The sequence below is a fragment of the Anoplopoma fimbria genome, chromosome 15 (assembly GCF_027596085.1).
Source record: "Anoplopoma fimbria isolate UVic2021 breed Golden Eagle Sablefish chromosome 15, Afim_UVic_2022, whole genome shotgun sequence".
NCBI lineage: Eukaryota > Metazoa > Chordata > Actinopteri > Perciformes > Anoplopomatidae > Anoplopoma > Anoplopoma fimbria.
In genome coordinates this window covers 12414109-12434970 of record NC_072463.1, presented here as the reverse complement: position 1 = coordinate 12434970, position 20862 = coordinate 12414109, and the positions used below count along the sequence as shown (strand labels likewise).

The window sequence follows — 20862 nt, the reverse complement described above, 5'->3', positions numbered from 1 at the left end:
TTAAGTTGACATTTCTACATTAAAGGAGTACTCTTCGAAAATGGTACAAATATTTAAAAAAATTCACAAATGCTTTACAGATCAGTTTTAAAGCCATTAATAAAACCTACTTTTGGGTCGGTCTTCCGACACACAGGGCGTTTATGAAAAATCATCCAATCAAATAAGCATTTAAGCAACTAGCTAGCCTCACTGTTCATATAAAACCGCGTTTGTTGATCTCAGCAGCTAACAAAGCAATATGGACAGAGACAGAGACCGAGATGTGCGTTTGGATATCAGTGGGCAAAAACTTTGCTTTCATATCCAAATCATGTGGCTGAGGTTTGATTCATTCAAGTGAATCTTTGATCATTTTCAAACAGCTCTGTGTCACTGTACAGCAGATGACGCAAAACAACTAGCGGAGTTTGCTCCGGTGCTGGTGACGTAGTGATGAGTTGAGGAGCGATTCATTCAGTCCTCTGAAGCTCCGTATTGCACCAAACTCTAAGCCCGCCCACCTTTTTAGTTGTCCAATCAAACGCAAAGAATTTAATCTAAGTAAGCGGAGTGTAGTTGAGAGCACAATAATTGTTTGAACATTTTAGTTCAATGTATGTAACTTTTACAATACGAGTAGCAGAGATCTCTTACAGTTTAGCATAACGTTTTCTCTCCATCTCTGAAATGCTTTTCTGATATTGTAGCTTGCTAGAGCCTCGAATCACAGTTTGTCATCTTTATTACTTACTGATTCTGGCACCAAACGACACAGCAAGACGATATTTTCAACTGTGTAACTTCAGCCGACTACCCTGAGGTGATTGATATTCGCCTCTTGTCTTCCCTTTGTTTTGTCTCTAGCTAACCACGTGAAGTAATCATGATGTTGGCACTGAAAGGGTCTATTCCCGGTTGAGAAATGTTGAAACGAGAAACTAGTTTGATTCAACCACACTTAACCCCTAACCGTGTTTGACTCGAAAGTTTCTCCCCATTTGAAATGAACAGTATTAGCAGTCCATGCTGATGTCGGGGCTGTTGACAAGCTTAAACATCAAAATTCACTCAAGTTTCTCCAGAATTTGATCTTTGAGTGAATGCCATTTCCAGCTGATGAATGCAGTTCGGTGACGATGGCACCGATGGGAGGTGACTGTGTTTCTGATGAGAATACAGGTGGTGTGAGGTGACACTACTTTGTGTGCGACGCTTGTTATCCTCTGTAACATCAGTGTGTTGCACAGCCATTGTTAAGGCCAGCTGCTTCCTGTCTGCAGGTCATTATTTCCAGCAGCGGCCATAACGAGGTCCTTAAATGGTAACAAGCTTCCTGTCTGCCGACAAACCTCAGATTCTCTACGACCTTTATGTCTTGTTCCATTTCAGTACGCACCGAAAACGTTTCATGACCCAAAGGCAAAGTATCAAATACGCGTGTGTGAATGGAAACATCCAATTTTATTTTTTCATCACTTCCTGTAAAGCTGATGTTTGGAGATGAGTGGTTTCTTAGTACTGATATACTAACAAGGTGTCTATTTACAGCAGTGGTGGTCAACTCTTTCACTAAAACGAGTGTCAAAAACTCTCTCAATAAATTGTCGATGCCATTTGGTATAACAAAGCCAGAGAACATTTTTTTAAATGATTTGTCCAGGAAACGATAGCTATGCAGCACTGTCCTACTTCAGAGTATCAACGGATGCCTTTAATCCACAGATGTTTTCACCAGGGTGGCCTTGGAGAAAATGGTGAAATGATGTATATGGAAGTGATGGAATCATTGATGTGTCTACTAGATGCAGTGAACACATTTGTAGGATGACCTTCAAGTCTGTTACATGTGCAATAGTTATTCACACTATGGTGTGCTCATTGACTACCTTTTCCCAAGTTGAAAAAACAATTCAGACCTTTGTATGTGCCATAAGAATGGAAAAGTCTTGAAAAATTGCCATGCAAATGGTAACAAGCATGGATGAAGATTCTACCACACCCTCCTGTCAACAGGACGGATTCCTTCATTGCTAACTGGTTGGGACAAAATAGCCTTCCCTCCCAAACTAAAAACATCTAATATGTCACAATACATTACTTAAAGGTGCGAAATTTAAAATTCAGGGCATTAAGAAAGAAGTAAACAACTATTTGCTATGTAAAGATACAGTGTAGTGATGTCTACCTGAGCAGAGAATGAAGTCACTCTCGTAGCTTAACATTTAACAGTATACAAACCTGTCATGTCACTTTTGTTTTGATTAAACTTCCTGATTCTGCAAATAAAATAGTGTGACTATATTATATATATATATATATATATATATATATATATAGTATAAATTGTATCAATTACAACACTGCAGCATTTCTGTCAGGGTGCTTCCGTCACAAGGCTTTGGGGTCGTGTGTGAGCTAAAAGGCAGAGCTTTTGATTTACAATTTTACCTGTGTTGAATTGTCTACTTTGATCCCAAAGGTTCTTTCATCTAGCGCCATCATCAGGTCAAAATTAATTACGTCCAATACTGTACTTCGGTTTATAACCAAAAAAACCCCCAAAAAAGAACAACCTCAGCTGTACATTGTGTTTAGTGCTAATTAACAAATGCTTGCATGCTAACCCTTGAACTTATATTATACCTGCTAAACATCAACATGCTAGCATTATTATTGTGATCATGTTAGCATGCTAACGTTAAAGTGTAACCTCACCCCCAGGTCTGAGCCTTAGTCCACCTACTGCATCATTTTGAAAAATACAAAAGTTTAGGCATTATGCTGAGAGATGAAACCACACCCACTACTGTGTGAACAAAGTGTCGACAAATATAACAGCCACAGAAGCCTGGAAAATAGCAATATGACATTGGAAACTGAGTTTGATGAGTTTACCACGGTTCCACTGCCTCACAGGAGACCATTTTCTGAAACCAGTGTGGCGGTAGCATGAAAACATGGTAGAGATAGCAGGCTAATGTTAGTTAGCTAACTAGCCATATACGCACTCGTCATAGCATAGGAAAGCACCCTGATAATCAATCACTAACAGCCATTAACACTAAAAAACACATTTAAGTGTGCAGTTACTCTTTAATCTCAAGCATAGTCTCACACGCCTCTAGCATGGTTGTAGATTCTTTGCGGGCGTTCGGACCAGAATCATCCCTGCGTTAAAGGGCAGGTGGACACAAACATGACTCCAAATCAAAGCTAAAAATGAAGTAACTGCATGCTAACAAGTTTGCAAAATCAAGTCAATAGTGTTATAGCCAACATATCAATGTCAAATTAGTTATTGGAGGTTGAATTTACTATTACTTTATATATTTCACATGATTTTGTTGTCTTGTATGGAATTTTGATTATTGACATCACATCATATCATTTTTCCCTAAGTCCAAATGAAGTAATGCCTCAGTCTTTGAGAGAAGCATCAATTGTTTGCTCAACCTGCCACAGAGTATGAATGAACACACGCGCACACATATACACACACACACACACACACACACACAAGCACTATAATGGTATTCAGTAATAAGACGTGGGATTTCCACAACAGCACCATGACTAAGAGTCTTTGAAACAGGACACTAACAAGCTAACTGCACTTCCACTGGGGCTGTCCTCTTGCACGCTGGTGAAAGGTGTGTATGCTTGCGTATATGTGTGGGTGGGTTAGGGGGATGGGGGGTTAAAACACTCCAGTCCAGGGTATATAAGTATGTACGACAAGAAACCAATGCTTTTCAACCACCGTAGACCTGCATGCCGCCATTTACAGAAGCAACCGGCAGACCAAACGCACAGAAAGAAAAGCTGAAATCCAAGTTTTTATCCAAACTATTTAGAGAAGACGGGAGAAGAAATAAGTGGTAGATAGGAAGCAGCAACAAACAGATAGTACCTAACTGCACATACAGCATTCTATCGCTGCGATCAGTTTTTTGCCCTGAAACATATCTCTGCTTGGCTGACACCTGACCTTTAACCTCAGAAGTTCAGCCTGGACAGGTTCTTTGCTGATACAAACTTTTAACAGACCAACACGACCACCTGAGAAGCAGGTAAGAAATCAGCCGGACTACTAAAAACTTTTAACATTTTCCATATCCAACACCTTTCCATGAAGCTAATTCTACTTTATACTGTGTTGTATGTTAGTCTATTTTACTTTTTCCACCCAAGAGGGGTAAGAATGCATTTATAGAATTCTGTAGAAAAATTGTTTCTCATTGACTGTGAATTTTTTTTTTGTGGGTTATGTCGAACATACCTGCACAGTCTGAAATGGTTCATTAAAGCAGCATGCAAGGGCAGGGTCAGGGTTCCTCAATCATTTCTGGCTGCTTTAACATCCCAAATTCATGAAACCAGCAGCTTCCAAGTTGAATTTCAGTAGATTCTTGTTCTTGGTTAAAAAGTCCTTGGATAGAGCTCCAAGTGAATTACATAGAAATGATGACATACTCTAAGCCTATTTTATTTAATTTCAAATATACTGTATTCTGAGTCTTAAAAAAAACAAAAGACCCTAATCACAAGTTTCAACATTGTACAGAACCTTCTGATCTAAAGAATCCCAATGTAAAAATTAGTAATACGGTCACCTTGAATTGTGAAAGATTTCAGTTTTGTTTTTTTTCATTGTAAAAAACACACTGCTATGTATTAATAGTGATGAAAATATGTTTCTGTTTTTATGGTTTTGTATTATTTTGATGTTAATTTGATTTAAGATTGTTTATATTTACAAGCATATAAAGAAGAAGCATCTTTTTTTTTTTTTTTTTAGGATGTGTGAGCTGACTGCTTTCCCCCGTATGTCCTACCTGTTGCTTTGCATTCTGGCTATGACCTTGGTGACATCTGGCTTCCCTCAGCCTCGACTACATGTCAGGTGGGAAAACACACAATTTCGTCAAGGCAGAAGCAAAATATGAAATGTTAATGTTATAGTGGTTTTGAGTGAATACGTACCATTATTACACACCACTGAACTATCTAGTACCTTAGACACCTAACTTTATTTTTTCCTTAATTTGTTGTACTTATTTAGATATTCCTACGTACAATACAAATAAATTTGTTTCTCAATGAGCAATTAGGTTTTATATGATCTGATTCCAGAAGTCCTGATGATTCAGAGGAACCTAAACGAGACGACTGGGATGTCCTCTTCCCCTCCATCTCACTCCGTGATTGGAGCATTCAAATGATGTCATCGCCCAGCCTCGCAGCCGCAGCTGATAGCAAGGCGAGACTGATGAGGGAGGCGTGGCTGTTTGCCCCTGAGAGGGCAGAGGAGAGGTAACTGCATAGTGCGGGAAAAGCATTTTAATGATTTTTTTCCTTTAAATGAAACTAAAATAAAACGAGAAAGGTGCACCGCCTGACTAAACACCAACGGGATGTACGGCATGGCAGAACACACTTCATTCAAACACAAAAACAAGCCACGCTTATGCAGGCAATCGGCTCAAAGCTGTGGTTTATGACACGTAGCAGCATCTGAATGGTGGAAATGTACAGCAGGTGTAATGGTAGCTCCGTTAGCTGTCAGCAGTTAGCCAAACACAAATAATGCAAATAATAAAAGTGAGCCAACTAAGAACCATTGATGTACGCAACCAATGGGCTATAAAGACCATTGAAAACGCTTCATTAAACAAGCCGCTATGTATGCAAGCAATCGTATAAAATATATAAAAAACTGTTTATATAATCTTGGCGAAAACTAAATCAAACTCAACATACTGTATGTCTGCTTAGAAGCAGTTGAGTTGCGGCAAGGTATAGCAGTGTGTGTGCCGGTGGTTACGTTAGCTGTTAGCTAAACGCACTGTACAATTCTTTGTGTGTGTTTGTCAGCATGTTTAGTTGTCTATTCCTGTGCTTCCCTTGTTTGTGCAGACATATGGTACAAGGCCTAACTCTGACTTCATGTGCTCCTTTATTTACTTTGTTAATATTTCATTCGATGGTCCGTTTGAGTCAAGAGTTAGATGAGAAGATTGATACCACGCTCCAATTTGTGCGCTAGTTCACTAACTAACATGTTATATCTTGTTTAATACGCACAAAAGTTTAAAGTTTAAATATGACAGGCAGGGGTGGAATCTGTTCACTTTGGACAGAGCCAGGCTAGCCGTTACCATTGTTTCCAGTCTTAATGCTAAGCTAGGCTAACTGGCTGCTGGCTTCAAATGTACAGGTGGTATTGATCCTCTTTTCTAACCCTCGGGATGATAGCGATTTCCCAAAATGTGAAACTCATAGACGATATAAAAGAAGTGTACGTAGTCAGCATTTTGTCAGCCACTGGTTTGTGGACTGATGTTTTGAAGCCTAGCGTTCGATTTTCAGTTACAAGGATTAAAATCCAATCCTTCTCATTTAATTGGATTGGTAAAAAAGTGGGCGGGCATAGAATTGAGGGCAACCCGATACTGAAAACCCACATTTTTTTATGTAAAATACAATAAATCCTTTTTTTGATATTCCTTTGCATACATTGGGAAATAGGTGCACAATATTACGGGAGATGTGATTTTAAAGTAACCAATTTCATCTTTCATTTTCAACTACAATGCAAAGTGTCATGACAAAAACAAAAGAACAGCAGTAATATAAATGAAGTGTTGGAGACTTTGGTACCTGGATGGATTTCTTGTCACTGATCTTGAGGTCTTTGGTCTGTGTTTCTCTAGCGGGGAGAGGGCGTGGCCTGCTGAATGGTCGACTCAGGGCGCCCGCATGGTAAAGAGGAACATGGTTGTGGCTGATGACGCTGCCTTCAGAGAGAAGAGTAAACTCCTCACCTCCATGGAGAGACAGAAGTGGCTCAACTCCTACATGCAGAAACTACTGGTGGTTAATTCTTCATGATAATTTAGTCTTCACAGCCCCTCGACAAATCAAACCTGAATCCAGCACTGGAGCGATACCCCAAGTCTTTGAAGTTGTTTCTCAGTCCACAAACTAATGAGATAAACTACAGTAGACAGAAGTCATTAACACCTGCTGTATTATTATTCTAGCATCTTAACATTATTTTCGTACTTTTTGTAGCACTTTCAATATTTTATGACGCTAAAAAATAATTTGGTGTTATTCATTTTGATGAATAAAGAGGTGCAAATATTGTTTTCAATGACTGTAGCTTGTGTTTGGCTTAATTCAGTATAGCAGCTGAATTTAATATTGTTGTTATTCTATGTAATCATCTATTTGTATATTTAAAGACATACTTAGCTTTCAAATAAATGTACATAACATATTAAATAGTAGTTTAACATACTGGGAGATACGCTGGTTTGCTTTCTTTCAGAGAGTGAGATGAGAAGATTGATACCAATCTCGTGTCTGAGTGTTAAGTCCTGATCTGGAGCCAGGATTGGGTTAGCCTAGCTTAGCATTGAATCTTAAAAAGGGGGGGCTCTGTATAAAGTTCAGAAATCCTACCAGTACTTTTTTATTATTCTTACATTTCTGTGCATGTATGGATCAAACAAAGGAGAAAACAAGTTAATTAATGAGAATTTGAGGGTTTTGCAGGTTTTTTCTTCACTTTGGACAGAGCCAGTCTAGCTGTTTATCCCTGCTTCCAGTTTTTATGCTAAGCTAGGCTAATCATGTCTTAACTCCAGCTCCTTACTTAACGCACAAGTGTGTTTCTCAAAATGTCCTATAAAATCCAGTTCTCAAACACTTTTTAATAGTATTAATTCTATATTATATCATTTTAGCTGTAATATTTGTGATGTAGGAATTACATTTTATTTAGTTTTTTAAAACCCTTCGTTACTGTGTTTTTAAAAAATGACATAAATGTTATTACCATTTTCAGCTACAACAAATTAAAGTTGTTTAATAGATTATTTCTTTGTGAAAAAAGAAAATATCTGGATTCCGTCCGAATGTCAAACTACAAAATAAAATCCATATTGTGTTTATTTCTGAATGAATAAATCAGCAGTTCGAGGATTTAAAAAAGTCTGTGGCGGTATCAACACCAGTTCGTCCAAGCTGCCAATCATCTCCTGCAGCTGCGTCCTATTGGCCAGTCTCTGCCTGTCCCTCCTCTCCAGCAGCAGAGCCTCCGTCTGAAGAAGCAGCTGGGCAGCCTGAGACGCTTGGAGCTCGTCCGGGGTCTCTGCCCCGCGGTGGGTCCCTTCTGCTGGGCGTCTGCTGTGTCTGACTGGCCTCTCAGTCTGGAGCCTGGCTCGGTAGACCTGGGGGAGGGAGGGCAAGCAGGAGAAAGAGGAGACAAGAGGAGGGAGGCGAGAGGTGTCCGATCCACATTGCGACCTCTCTCCTCCTTCTCCTCTGTCCTCACCATCCCTTCTGGCTCTCCTCTGTCCTTTCTGGGGCATAAGACAGGAACATACAGCACACAAATATCATTACAAAACAAGAAAACGATATGGTCAATGTATTATAGTACAAAATGTTATGATAATACAAAGCTTTTTTTCATTAAATTGCCATATTTTTATATTTATATGGGACTATATAGCACTGGGCGATAAGTCAATATGACAATTCATAGTCCTTCAACTGAATCATATCATAATGAAATCATATATCAACCCAGCGTGATGCACAGCTCCGTCGTGTAAATTGATAATAGGAAGCACATAATAACTAATATTTCTCAGAAAATCTGATTCTGAAGTTCTGAATGAAATGAGAGAATACTTTGTACTTTTCATTTGTCAAGTATATAATTCACACAGGAACAAAACTGTATGGCTTTTCACATAGACTATTCAGTTATTCAATTGAACAGAAAACATACCATATTGTGATATACATCGTTATACATTGTTATCTAGATGTGAAATGGCCTATATCAGGATAGAAGATTTTGGCCATATTTCCATATATTATGTTTGAGGGGGGATCGGGTGTTCCTGGATAGAGTGTTATTGGTTGCTATAATTGCCACTTATTATGGTCCTGGGCATTAGTAGCTCCATTTATATCTGTTCCTGCACTGATGTTCCTGAGTCATAGATGTGACCAAAAATAAATACTTCTATTTCAAAATTGAATAAATAAATATTGCTTTGTTTTAATACATTAATTTGCATTTGTCAAAAGACTTCATGAATCACACAGGACACAATGAATGAAAAGTTTAAAGAAATAGTTCAACATTTTGGAAAGTTAATTTATTTGCTTTATTTGCAAGATGGAGATGAGAGGATTGATACCCCTATTGCCTCGTTAATTTTGCACGAAGACTGGAGGCAGAGGGAGACAGCTAGCCTGGCTCTGTGCCAACACCTCTATGTCTCACAGATCTGGAGCACATGGTCACAGTAAGAGCTTTTAATAAGGTCAGCAATGAGGAGCAGATCATCCGTTTTGCATCCGTCTAATGACGTGCCATGGCAAGATTCCCAGTGTGAAAAGCAGCCTGATGTTCTGCAATCTTCCGTTTGAGAGCTCATGGCCGACATGCACTTTTGTTTTTAACAAATGGATTTCTCCAAAACGATCATCAGAACCATTCGTCAAAGACCTCTGTAGGAATGAACTTTTGTGTGTGTGTGTGTGTGTGTGTGTGTGTGTGTGTGTGTGTGTGTGTGTGTGTGTGTGTGTGTGTGTGTGTGTGTGTGTTGCACACCTGTCCTGTAGGCAGCCTCAAAAGCATGTCCTCCAGTTTCTCTAGCCCCCGGTTTCCGTGGTGACACACTCTTGCATTTCCATAGGGTGCATCATGCGTAGGCTTCTTGATGACAGGATCTGTCAGATGGCCATCCAACACACTGTCCTACACAAACACACACACACACACACACATGCGCACACGCACACACACATGCTTTGCATCACATTTCCTGGCACACGTGGCTGCTGACATTTTTGGAGGACACTGAGTGGAGAATTTAGTCAATCTGTTGGCTGGTAATTATAATAGTACTTGGTCAAAGAAAATAATATATCAGTGTCCAAATCCAGTCACATCACTCTTTGTTACGAGTTTGTATGCTGCTGTTACTTTTTTTTGTTATAAAGATTTATAAAGAATCATGAATCACAAGAAAATGGCCCTGTTTACACCTGGCATGAACATGTGTCCTCCGTGATCAGTCACAAGTGGACAGCTCTGAGAACGCCAGGTCACACCCGGCGATAGAGTGCGTCTCGAGGGAACGCTTCATCGGATCTCACTTCCCTTTTCTATAGGCAAAGACCAATGTGTTGTTAAAAACAACACATTGGTCTTTGAGATGATCTCATTTATGCATTTGTGCCGAGCAAATGACGCACTTTGCTAACAATAGGCTTTGAATGAAAATATTTCATTAACTGTACCACTCAGAGTCAGTGGTCAGCTTTTAAGGTGGAATGTTTTCTTGTATGTTGGCGTTGTGAATAGATCAACACACCTTAAATGTCAACATCACGACGTTGACCGGTCTATTTGTTTTTACTGGCCCTCTTGCATGACATACGCTTTACTGATGATTGGATCTTTAACTGCTAAAAAAAAAATTTGTATGCATTTTAACTGGATTATGCATATCGAAATATTTAATTTCCTCACTTGGAGAAAAATGTGTCCCGGTCATTTGTTTCCTGTTGTGATCAGATAAACCAAAGACACATGTTGATGCCAGGTGTGAAATCAATTCTGTGTTGAATTGTGCTGCCGTGTCTCACTCACCATCCAGGTCCAGAAGACTTTCTCCACCTGTTTCCAGTTTAGATATGCTTCTAGCAGGTCACAGAGCTGCTGCATACAAACACAGTCCTGTAACACACAAACACACACATTAATGTCACGTTATAGTTTTAGGGACACCCCAAAGCATGTTGTGATAACACAGTATGAAGACGTACTCTCAGGCGTAACTTTAACACTGCATTTTATAAGATTAGTATATTTCACAGACAACCAAACAAACTTGCAACTACAGAGCAACTTTTCACTTTTTTGCAAGAAAAACTCTCTCTAAATGAACAGTTCAATGTTTAATTCTTAAACTAAGCAAGCCATTAAGTCAAACTTCACTATCATGATATGGCCAAAGCGTGGTAACAAAGTGTCAAATGAACAATAAAGAAGCTGATACACAAACATTTGATTTTCTTGGCGTGGAGAAAACCAAAATTATTTTGTGGGCAGAAAGTAAGATAGAACATGGTTGTTAACAGAGAGGACATGTTACAGATATGTAACTCTAACTATAGGCAGAGCACATTGTTAAGATAAGATAAGATAATCCTTTATTAGTCCCGCAGCGGGGAAATTTGCAGGCTTACAGCAGCATAGAGTTAAAGTGCACACAAGAGACATAGTAAAGAAAGACAAGATAAAAAAATAATAATAATAAAAAATAAAAAAAACGAGAAAAAAAAATGAAAAAAAACAACAAGTATTATAAATAAGCAATAAAAACAGTAGAAAAACACAATAACTGAAATATAATATTTACAGACAGAAAAAAACTATTTTAACTATTATTGCACAGTGTTTTTATTGTCATGTGTCATGTGGTCTGCTGGGAGCAGAGCTGGTTGGTGATTGCTGTTAATAACAGCAGCAAACACACACTTTTACCTCCGTTAGCACGGCAGAACTTTGATCAGAGGAGGAGGAGGATACAGAAGACGAAATGCTGGCAAAGAAAACCTGAGGAAACATGGATTTCATAGCTTATTTCAATACATATGTCAGCTACTTAAACTGAGAAGTTTAAGAAAAATTCCAGAATTTATGCAGAAAAACACTTGACAGTAACCAAAGGGATCAAACAGTGAGAGTGCAATAAGTAATTCTGTTCTTCTTTGAGGAGAAAAAGGCTACGGTTTGGATTGGAAACTTCTGTCATTTGCACGTTTCCTGCCCAAATCTTTTAACTTGCTTAACTTTAAGCAATGTTTCCCGACTGACGATTACAGAATGGCAGCATGTGGAAAAGTTGGAAAAGACAGGATTTTCTCACAGCGTGGAGCAAGCGGGTTCGCTCCTCTTGCATGGACAGCAGGGTCCGCCCCTGGTATCTCAGGCAGCCAATGAGCCAGTGTAGTCTCTTTAGAGATGCGGAGTCTGACGGGAGCCTGTTGGTGAGCTGAGGGTTCACCTGACAGAGAGATATTCAGTTATACACATCTACCAATACAGAATTAGGTTTAACGTGGTGGTACACTTACAGGTGTAGGTGCGAGCAGTGTTTTGTCCAGCTGCTGCACTCGCAGTGTCAGCAGCTCCTCCAGTTTTCCTGCAGCCAGCAGCCAGCCCAGCGCCAGGAGGAGGTCTCTGCTGGAGGGTCTCACTCCCTCCCCTCCTGCTCCTCCTCCCCAGCTCCCATACATCCAGCCAGCGTGGTAGCCAGTCTGCCAGAGGCCTGCCACCACCAGCTTCCTGTTCTCTGCAGCTAAACACAGACGGAGAAAACATACTCGATCCCTCAGCAATACTGCTTTAAACTGTTTCCATCCCATCAGCAGAAGTCAGTCTGTTTGGTTCCGTGTCGCCTTGTTTTTTGTTCTATTCAGTCCAGTGAGTGGTAATCAGTCGAGTTAAATGGGGTTATGCACAAAGTGGGTGTGTGATCTTACAGATGGTGAGCAACATTCACAGCATTATGTTTCTGATAGCACACAGAACAGACTTTGCATTTTGGACAATGTGTCATTTTGGGTTCTTTTCCACAGACCACTTTAATGTGTGTTTTGTCTAATGTTATTGTTTCAAATCATGGGGGAAAAAAAGCTTTTACGTGGAATTAAGTAAAGTGCTGGCCAAACAGCATTAAAGCCACAGAGAGATCACTGAGACTTGCCTCCTCCTGGCTGCACACTAGCTCCACTGGAAACGAGGAGAGACGTCTGGAGGACATCAGAGAGGAGCTGCCAGAGCTGGTCCTCCTGCAAGACACCAGCACAGAAACATCTAACCTAACTAGTGACCCAAGCTGTCAAATACCAGTAACACGTGTTAAAGACACTGCAGTGACAGCAGGAAACAAACGCACCACCTCGGGTCCGCCACCGAATTTAGCCCGTCTGAAGCTCTCCGGTGTGGGGACAGACTGCAGGCCGGTGGCCGCGACCAGCCTGCACAGCGCTGCGACCACCCGCCTCACCTCCACACTCACGGCCGCTTTACTCCGCTGCATGGCGGCCGTCACTCTCCCCCGTCACTCCACCACACCTTCTACCCCTGCAGAGACTGGTTCTTAATGCACATCTGTTCAAGAAACTTCCATCGCTCTGAAGTTGAGCTGTTGATATTTCGCGGCGAAGACAACGACTTCCGGGTACGAGGGGCCGTTGCCAGGGAAGCGGATGGGCCAAGTTGTGATTGACATCTACGAGGGCCAATTAGAAATGGGGTTCTGAGGGCGGGAGGTCGGGCTGACTTTTCATTGGTGGAGCTAGTTTAACCGGAGTTTAACGGGGTGGTATTTCTTATGTAAAGTTTGGACACACCTTCTCATTCAACTACTCTGAAGAATGTAAAATATAAAACATATTCTGGTTTGTTGAGCATTTGTTTGTTTACCACATAATTCCATATGTGTTCCTTCATAGTTTGGATGTCTTCAATATTAATCTACAATGTAGAACAAAATTAAAAATAAAGAAAAAACATTGAATGAGAAGGCGTGTCCAAACTATTGACTGGTACTGTATATATAAATAAATAAAAAAAATATATATATATTTATTTATTTATATATAAATAAGTTTGGACACACCTTCTCATTCAACTACTTTGAAGAATCTAAAATATAAAACATATTCTGGTTTGTTGAGCATTTGTTTGTTTACCACATAATTCCATATGTGTTCCTTCATAGTTTGGATGTCTTCAATATTAATCTACACTGTAGAAAAAAAAAAAAAAAGAAAGAAAGAAAAACCATTGAATGAGAAGGTGTGTCCAAACTTTTGACTGGTACTGTACATTCAATGGGTCTATAAAATACACTGTTTCCATGTATTAGTCCAATTACTAAATTATGATATACTATATTTCCAGAATTTACCAAGAATAATGTTGCATTTCAAGTAACTGATATACTTCAATATAATTTATTTCAAATTTGAAAATCATAAAAAAAAAGAACACAAACACTTCACAACTGCATGTTCAAACACGCCTAAATACCTTAATACATGAAAATCATTTAACAGAGACAATGATTAATGTAGCTAATGAGAACATGCTACATGCATTGACCTTGGTATCACGTTCAAAAAACAGGAACAACGTGTAATCTATGGATCCAAAATTAGATTAAAACTGTCAGTTAAATACAGTAGACTAGCTTCTGCCCTTCAAAAAGTTTAAAACATTTAGACATATAAATAGAATGCCTCCAAGAAAGTACCAGACAGAGCGGTGGATGTATCTTTTGCCTGTAAGTTGTCACTCTCAGCGTTGTTGGCTCCAGTCCTGACCAAAGGCCAGTGCAATGTGGCCAGTGATGGCCCCTTCATGTCCCATGAGAAGGATGGTAAATATTAGCTTCCTGCTTTATTGCTACTACTGTTTTCTACCTGAGAAGTCAGAGTTCTGTAACAGACCCTGATGCACATATTTGCTGGATTTACATTTGAGGTTCACACTAAAATGTATCACTCCAAGTCACTTTTTTCTCACCATCAATTGTTCCACTGCCTAGTCTAATATGATGTGAATGTAGCATTATACATCTTATATTAAGCTGTATATGGTCATCTCTCCATGGTGATGATATGGAGGGAGAACAGTGTTTTTGGCCCATAAATATTACTGTCCTCATCATGTATTTGTACTTATAATGTCTCATCAAAATGTCCTTTTCGTCCAAAGCCAATAAGGCCTTAAAGTGGCAATCATTTAGATTTCAGTCCTGTTTGATTTAAAATTTCTATTTGAGTGAAAACAATGGAATTGTGTTTTGAGTTTTACAGGGTGAGGCCTTGACTGTGCCCAAAATTCCATATATATATATTTTTAGAATTGTGTGCATAGTCCACGTTTTGTGCGTTTATTAAGAAAATCGGAAATAAAGCATTTTTTTCCAGGAATGTAACCACAGTTGGTAATACTGCAAAGATATGAAATATTGCATCGCCATAGGCTCAATCCCCATTGCGTTACTGCTTTCAGTGATAGATGAGGGACATGTATACCGATTTAAATCTTTGAGATTGCCACTTTAAGTTTTGACAATTTAACAGACTTTTCTCATTCTAAAACATAAACATCTGTGTATTTGGTTAACTTGTGCTTGTCTATTTATAACAAAGTTTATGATGTAAAAATCCTTTCATAAAAAGAAAAGCACCATGAAAAACCATACAAAACTTTAAAAAAGACTTCGGAAAAGGAGGTTGCAGTTTTGCAGATAGTCATGCTCCTCAGCTCTCTCCTTCTGCTTCATCCACTTCCTGTTTGATGACTGGGGTTCCTGGAAACCACAGGAAAAGAGATCTCCAATTATAACTTCAAAGAAACAGCGTATTGCTATTTTGTGTTTTGTGACTGACAAGACACATCATTTATTTTTGTTATCATTACCTAAACTGACTCACTAAAAAGACTCTCTTGGTTATGTTGGCAATGAATTTCGGTTCATTATTATTAATTATTCAGAATTTACGGACGGTAAAGTGTAATCATAAGTTGTCTTCAACCCTGGAATCTCATGGGAATGTTTTTTTAATTACTCATATATCCAGCAATGACTATACCGTCAATGGAAGCTAATTACAGGAGCAGCTGAAACCCTCTTACCATCTAGTTTCCGTAGATTAGGTAGTCTTTTAGAGGCTTCGTCCATCCAGGTCCCCTCAGCTGAATGCTTCTCCTCCAGAGGATTCCCAACAAACACCAGGTCTGCGAGGCAGGGCAGGTCGGCCATCCTCACAAACTCTCCTACAGGGCACAGAAATGACATCATATATCAAGTGAAAGTGGTCACAGAGGATTTTTCTACACCAACAAACCATCAGGAAAATACCTTTAAAAATATAAATGATTAAAGAGACCAATGCTAAAAAGTTAGAAAGCTTTAATGGCAGTAGTTTAAATCTTGACATACAGTGTAAAGGAATAAAAGGCTGCTTTTAATAACTCACTGCTGTCATATTCATCCTCTTCAATCAAACAAAATCATGTTAAGGCAAGAGGACGAGGAAGAGTTTTGTTTTTTTCTTAGCCTCATAAATGTTCCATGAAACCAGGAATAAACCCAACATAGTCATTTTCCAAAGTCATTAGCTCGGTTTATTTCAATATGTGTCGATTGCGGTTTTGAACGTAGCTCACCCCATTCTTTGACCAGGTTGTTGGACATGTAGAGGACTCGGAGTTTCTTCATGGATTGAATTCCCTTCAGTTTCTCAATCAAGTTATAGGAAATCCACAACTCTTCTAATGTTTCCCCCACTGCCTCCTGCACACACACGCACACACGCACACACACACAATGAACATTCAAAGTATGTATTAAGCATGTCTGAAACCCCTTTAAGAAAAAAGGGAACTAATAAAAACACTGGTAATTCTGATGCATACAGTGTGTTACTTACCAGCCCAGTGAGAGACTTAATGTTATTCCTTCCTAATGACAATATCCTCAAGTTCTCTGGAAGAACATAACACAACGACACATTACAACCCCACATTTCCATCAGTGAAGAGTCTGTGTTTGTGTGGTTATGTGTATATATGGAGTCAGGACTCACTCAGGCCATTGAGATTGGTTATTTTTTCAATGCAGTTTGTGGACAGAGAGAGCTTCCTGTGGAGGATACAGTACAAAACATATCAGGTATTTGAATGAGGGTGATTTTAAAAGCAGTGATTATCAACCTTTTGTAACTTAAGGCCCACTTCTTATTGTTACAAAATGTTCCATCAAAATGGCACATGTACAATCTAATCAAGACAAACACGTGTATGTTATGAAAAAAATATGTTTCTGTCACCAATGATATCAAATAAATCTGCATAATTAGGCTAATCTCAAGAGTTTAACGTGCCTTCAAATAATGCAGAGTCATAAAAATGGCATCCACGAGTTTGTCCAACTTAAGGTATGAATGGATATAAACATGTCAACCCATTATTGGTGGTATCTTTACAAGACTCACTCGCAGATGGTGAGTGTGGAGAGAGAGGCGTCCATCTTCTCTATAGGAGGAACCTGACCATACAGTTTAATGGCTTTACTCTCGCTCACTTTCTCCCCTGACTTCTCCTCCTGTGCGCACGCACACACACACACACACACACACACACACACACACACACACACACACACACACACACACACACACACAGTTTTAAACACTTGAGACATAAGGACACAGATAAACACTTGAGACATAAGGACACAGATAAACATCATGTTGCACAGTGTTGCATGGTGTTGCATGGTACTCTGTCCGTGTGGTCCACTCACCAGTTTGACCAGTGCCTCTTTCACAGTCGTTGCTTTGGCCTGCTGTAAGGACACAACATTGAGTTAGACAGGGAGAGACTAGACTCTAGTGTGAGGACACAACATTGAGTTAGACAAGGAGAGACTCTAGTGTGAGGACACAACATTGAGTTAGACAAGGAGAGACTAGACTCTAGTGTGAGGACACAACATTGAGTTAGACAAGGAGAGACTCTAGTGTGAGGACACAACATTGAGATAGACAGGGAGAGACTCTAGTGTGAGGACACAACATTGAGATAGACAGGGAGAGACTCTAGTGTGAGGACACAACATTGAGTTAGACAAGGAGAGACTCTAGTGTGAGGACACAACATTGAGATAGACAGGGAGAGACTCTAGTGTGAGGACACAACATTGAGTTAGACAAGGAGAGACTCTAGTGTGAGGACACAACATTGAGTTAGACAGGGAGAGACTCTAGTGTGAGGACACAACATTGAGTTAGACAAGGAGAGAGTGAGGACACAACATTGAGTTAGACAGGGAGAGACTCTAGTGTGAGGACACAACATTGAGTTAGACAGGGAGAGACTCTAGTGTGAGGACACAACATTGAGATAGACAGGGAGAGACTCTAGTGTGAGGACACAACATTGAGTTAGACAGGGAGAGACTCTAGTGTGAGGACACAACATTGAGTTAGACAGGGAGAGACTCTAGTGTGAGGACACAACATTGAGTTAGACAGGGAGAGACTCTAGTGTGAGGACACAACATAGATGGGTGCACTGTCTTCATGTCATGTTCATGGGGTTGAGACACGTCCTTCTTAAAGGGGACAGTCGTCCCACCCTCGGGTGAGCAGGAAGTAGAGGTGGTAAACACACAGCCCTGATGCTAGCCAGCTAATTAACGTCAGCTAATTAACCTCAGCCCACGTGAGCAGTCCACACAGGCCTCACAGACGGAGGACTCGCGTGCTAACATGTCGTAAACACCCGTAACTATCAGCGACACGAGGACCCGACGACACGGACACTCACCATGTCGATGGTTGACGTCGTCTCTCCGGTTGCTATGGCACTGACAGGCAGCCTACCGCCCGCGCATGCGCACTGCGCAGAGTCACTGTGCCAGGGTTTGACCCAGTTAAATGCAGATGAACAAGAGAACTGCTGGCTGCTTTAGTCATTAGACTGTAGGTAGTGCTGTATTAGTGACTGTATCACAATGTAACTCACTGCAGATGAAGTTTATCTCTCATTGCAAACCTATCCACTTGAAAGGAAAGGAAAGGTCTCATATATGGACCTTGACAGTCTGCAACATGAAGATGGCTCTTCATTTTGACCTTAAAACAATGTGAAGAGATTCTGGTCAAGTTCTGCTGTAGATGGAGACAATAAATGGTGGTGTGTGTGTGTGGATGCTCTACTGCAGATGCTCCCCCTGGATACTGCATTGCAGCAGCGCCCTCCAGTGATAGGACTTTAGTATTGCATCGCAGTCTGATCTCAGGGCTCTGTGTGCCTCTACTTTAACCTTGGATCAACTCTTGAGATTTCATTACATGTTTAACTGTTAGTCTAAGTAACCCTTGATGTACAGTAATGTGGATGTATAAATACTGCAATCTACTGTATGCCAAAGGTTCATGAGCGGGCGGGAAGACATATAATACAAATCAGAATGGTTTGATGTCAAGCAAGACCAAGCAAGGTCAAAGCAAGGTCAAATGTGGAAAGGTATTGAATGTAGCTGTTTCATACACTATTCTTATCATTAACAAAAGGGGGTGATCATAATGAAAACAATACATGTGGAAGCTACTTAGTAAAAAGATTAACAATGTGACAAAAAATACTGATTTAACTTTTTTATTTATAAAGAAAATTGAAGAAAACATAGTCTGAGGAATGTATATGTGAGGAAATCAGAACTGCGTCCATAGCAACGGTCTGCTATTCATAGCAGCAGTCTGCTCTAGATAAATAACAAACCTTAGAGTGCCGTAATTGACCAATCAGAATTGAGTATTCAACAAATTTGTGTTATAATTGCAATTTAAAGCAACAGAGTGCTGCAGGGATGAAATATTTCTGTTGTCCAACAGGAGGTCAGCATCGCACTGTTTCCCTCAACAGAAAGCCAGTAAGATTTGTTCCACTGGATTTTAGATTATTTCAGAATATAAACTCGGTGGTTAACAAATGGTTGTGATATTCTACCGACTTTTTTGGCAACATTTGGCAAGACTGGGCTCGTTTTGTTTTTGGGGTCGTATACTTTCTAGAACAAAAAACTCCCGCACACTGTCTTCTTCACTTGCATATAAATATATTTTCAGTACGTAGACCTTCATCAGGTTATTTGGTCGTATACTTTCAAAATCATTCGTACTCTTCTCCGATTCTTCCGACCCCAGGCTTTCACTTGGCTCGTTATGTCGCAAGTCTCCCCAATATTATCATCGTTGATAGAAATTAAATCGATAAGGTACTCGCTAGCTTCCGGGTAAGAACTTTTCAGCTTCCCAAGGGGTCAAGACAGAAAAAGTTTGGGAACCACTGATCTAGAATAAGAGTTTAATCTGAACTCTTCTTCACTCTTCTTCTAAATCCTATCACTGTAATTTGATTCCGTTCATATGCACATAGCATTGGTAGAGTGATACATTGCTTCTAATGAAGAGGTGTCTTAAATGCTTTCTCAGAAATGTCTCTCACCCAATGAAAACGGAGAAAGAGAGCAGTGACTATAATATATATATATATATATATATATATATATATATATATATATATATATATATATATATATATATATATATATATATATTATATATTGGGCATTAAAATCAATAACTCCAGCTTGCAAAATATGAAAGCTTCCTTTGAAATCTGAATTTTGAGCCTCTCTTTCAAGTCACACAAAAACATACTTATGTATACCTTAGTGTCTGTCAGTGGAAGAAGTGAGCTCACCATGGCCAGTGGGCCGGCTGAGCCGTTAAGGCGGTGTATAGTGTCACACACAGCTCATAATACGTCCACTGAAACTTTAGAGCTGACCCTTGTTGTGTACCACGTCAAAATGTTTGCTGACGTACGCGTCCAAACAAACCGACAGGAGACATATTATCTTCACTCAGTGGCAGTGATTGTTTATGTACAGAGTACTTCAGAACATTAGAGACTGACAGTGATGCTTACCATCAAATACTTGGTTGGATCTGTCACAATTGGAGCTATTCTGAGTTTTATTGTTAAAACAATATTTTATCAACAAAAAAAAAATTATTTATTACAATCACGCCGCAAGGAAGTGCACAGTGTCTGTGACAGCTGCTAAATAATCCACTCCTCCACTTCCCCATTTTTAGCAGAAACTTAATTAAATGACCAGGAAGTGGATTCAGATGGAGTCACTGAGGAGCTCTTTAGAACGTGACTTGAAACTGAAACCTCTTAGGTTTTGC

At 39.7% G+C, this 20862-nt stretch overlaps 3 protein-coding genes across 6 annotated transcripts; 1 reads left to right on the top strand and 2 right to left on the bottom strand.

The window, feature by feature from the left end:
- The first annotated feature begins 4781 nt into the window (after positions 1-4781).
- Positions 4782-6873, top strand: pth2 (parathyroid hormone 2). Its single transcript, XM_054614646.1, has 3 exons — positions 4782-4885; positions 5116-5295; positions 6696-6873. The coding sequence occupies exons 1-3, from the start codon at positions 4782-4784 to the stop codon at positions 6871-6873; spliced, it is 462 nt and encodes a 153-aa protein (XP_054470621.1).
- Positions 6874-7901: 1028 nt separating this feature from the next.
- On the bottom strand, positions 7902-13284 carry tedc1 (tubulin epsilon and delta complex 1). Of its 3 annotated transcripts, none has more exons than XM_054614433.1 (8): positions 12978-13284; positions 12786-12870; positions 12154-12377; positions 11946-12083; positions 11561-11632; positions 10664-10750; positions 9620-9766; positions 7902-8351 (listed from the first exon to the last, which is right to left on the bottom strand). In XM_054614433.1, exons 1-8 carry the CDS (start codon positions 13119-13121, stop codon positions 7938-7940), a joined length of 1311 nt encoding a protein of 436 aa, XP_054470408.1. In that variant the 5' UTR covers positions 13122-13284; the 3' UTR covers positions 7902-7937. The 3 variants fall into 3 exon arrangements, with proteins under 3 accessions (XP_054470408.1, XP_054470410.1, XP_054470411.1); XM_054614435.1 differs by having other exon boundaries at positions 12981-13284; XM_054614436.1 differs by having other exon boundaries at positions 13089-13284.
- Positions 13285-14088: 804 nt separating this feature from the next.
- Positions 14089-18493, bottom strand: dnal1 (dynein, axonemal, light chain 1). Of its 2 annotated transcripts, none has more exons than XM_054614096.1 (8): positions 18428-18493; positions 17403-17444; positions 17092-17201; positions 16684-16739; positions 16528-16583; positions 16265-16391; positions 15731-15871; positions 14089-15404 (listed from the first exon to the last, which is right to left on the bottom strand). In XM_054614096.1, the coding sequence occupies exons 1-8, from the start codon at positions 18428-18430 to the stop codon at positions 15355-15357; spliced, it is 585 nt and encodes a 194-aa protein (XP_054470071.1). In that variant the 5' UTR covers positions 18431-18493; the 3' UTR covers positions 14089-15354. The 2 variants fall into 2 exon arrangements, with proteins under 2 accessions (XP_054470071.1, XP_054470072.1); XM_054614097.1 differs by lacking the exon at positions 18428-18493 and adding an exon at positions 18313-18371.
- Between the last annotated feature and the right edge of the window lie 2369 nt (positions 18494-20862).

Excerpts from the sequence above, each read along its gene's own strand:
- pth2 (XM_054614646.1), top strand. The coding sequence starts at position 4,782 with ATGTGTGAGCTGACTGCTTTCCCCCGTATGTCCTACCTGTTGCTTTGC. Across the intron at positions 4,886-5,115 it reads CAGCCTCGACTACATGTCAG|AAGTCCTGATGATTCAGAGG; the intron begins GTGGGAAAACAC and ends ATCTGATTCCAG. Across the intron at positions 5,296-6,695 it reads CCTGAGAGGGCAGAGGAGAG|CGGGGAGAGGGCGTGGCCTG; the intron begins GTAACTGCATAG and ends GTGTTTCTCTAG.
- tedc1 (XM_054614433.1), bottom strand. The coding sequence starts at position 13,121 with ATGCAGCGGAGTAAAGCGGCCGTGAGTGTGGAGGTGAGGCGGGTGGTC. Across the intron at positions 12,084-12,153 it reads CACTGCTCGCACCTACACCT|GTGAACCCTCAGCTCACCAA; the intron begins GTAAGTGTACCA and ends TCTCTCTGTCAG. Across the intron at positions 11,633-11,945 it reads GAACCCGCTTGCTCCACGCT|GTTTTCTTTGCCAGCATTTC; the intron begins GTGAGAAAATCC and ends ATGTTTCCTCAG.
- dnal1 (XM_054614096.1), bottom strand. Across the intron at positions 16,740-17,091 it reads TCCACACTCACCATCTGCGA|GAAGCTCTCTCTGTCCACAA; the intron begins GTGAGTCTTGTA and ends TATCCTCCACAG. Across the intron at positions 16,392-16,527 it reads TTAAGTCTCTCACTGGGCTG|GAGGCAGTGGGGGAAACATT; the intron begins GTAAGTAACACA and ends GTGTGTGTGCAG.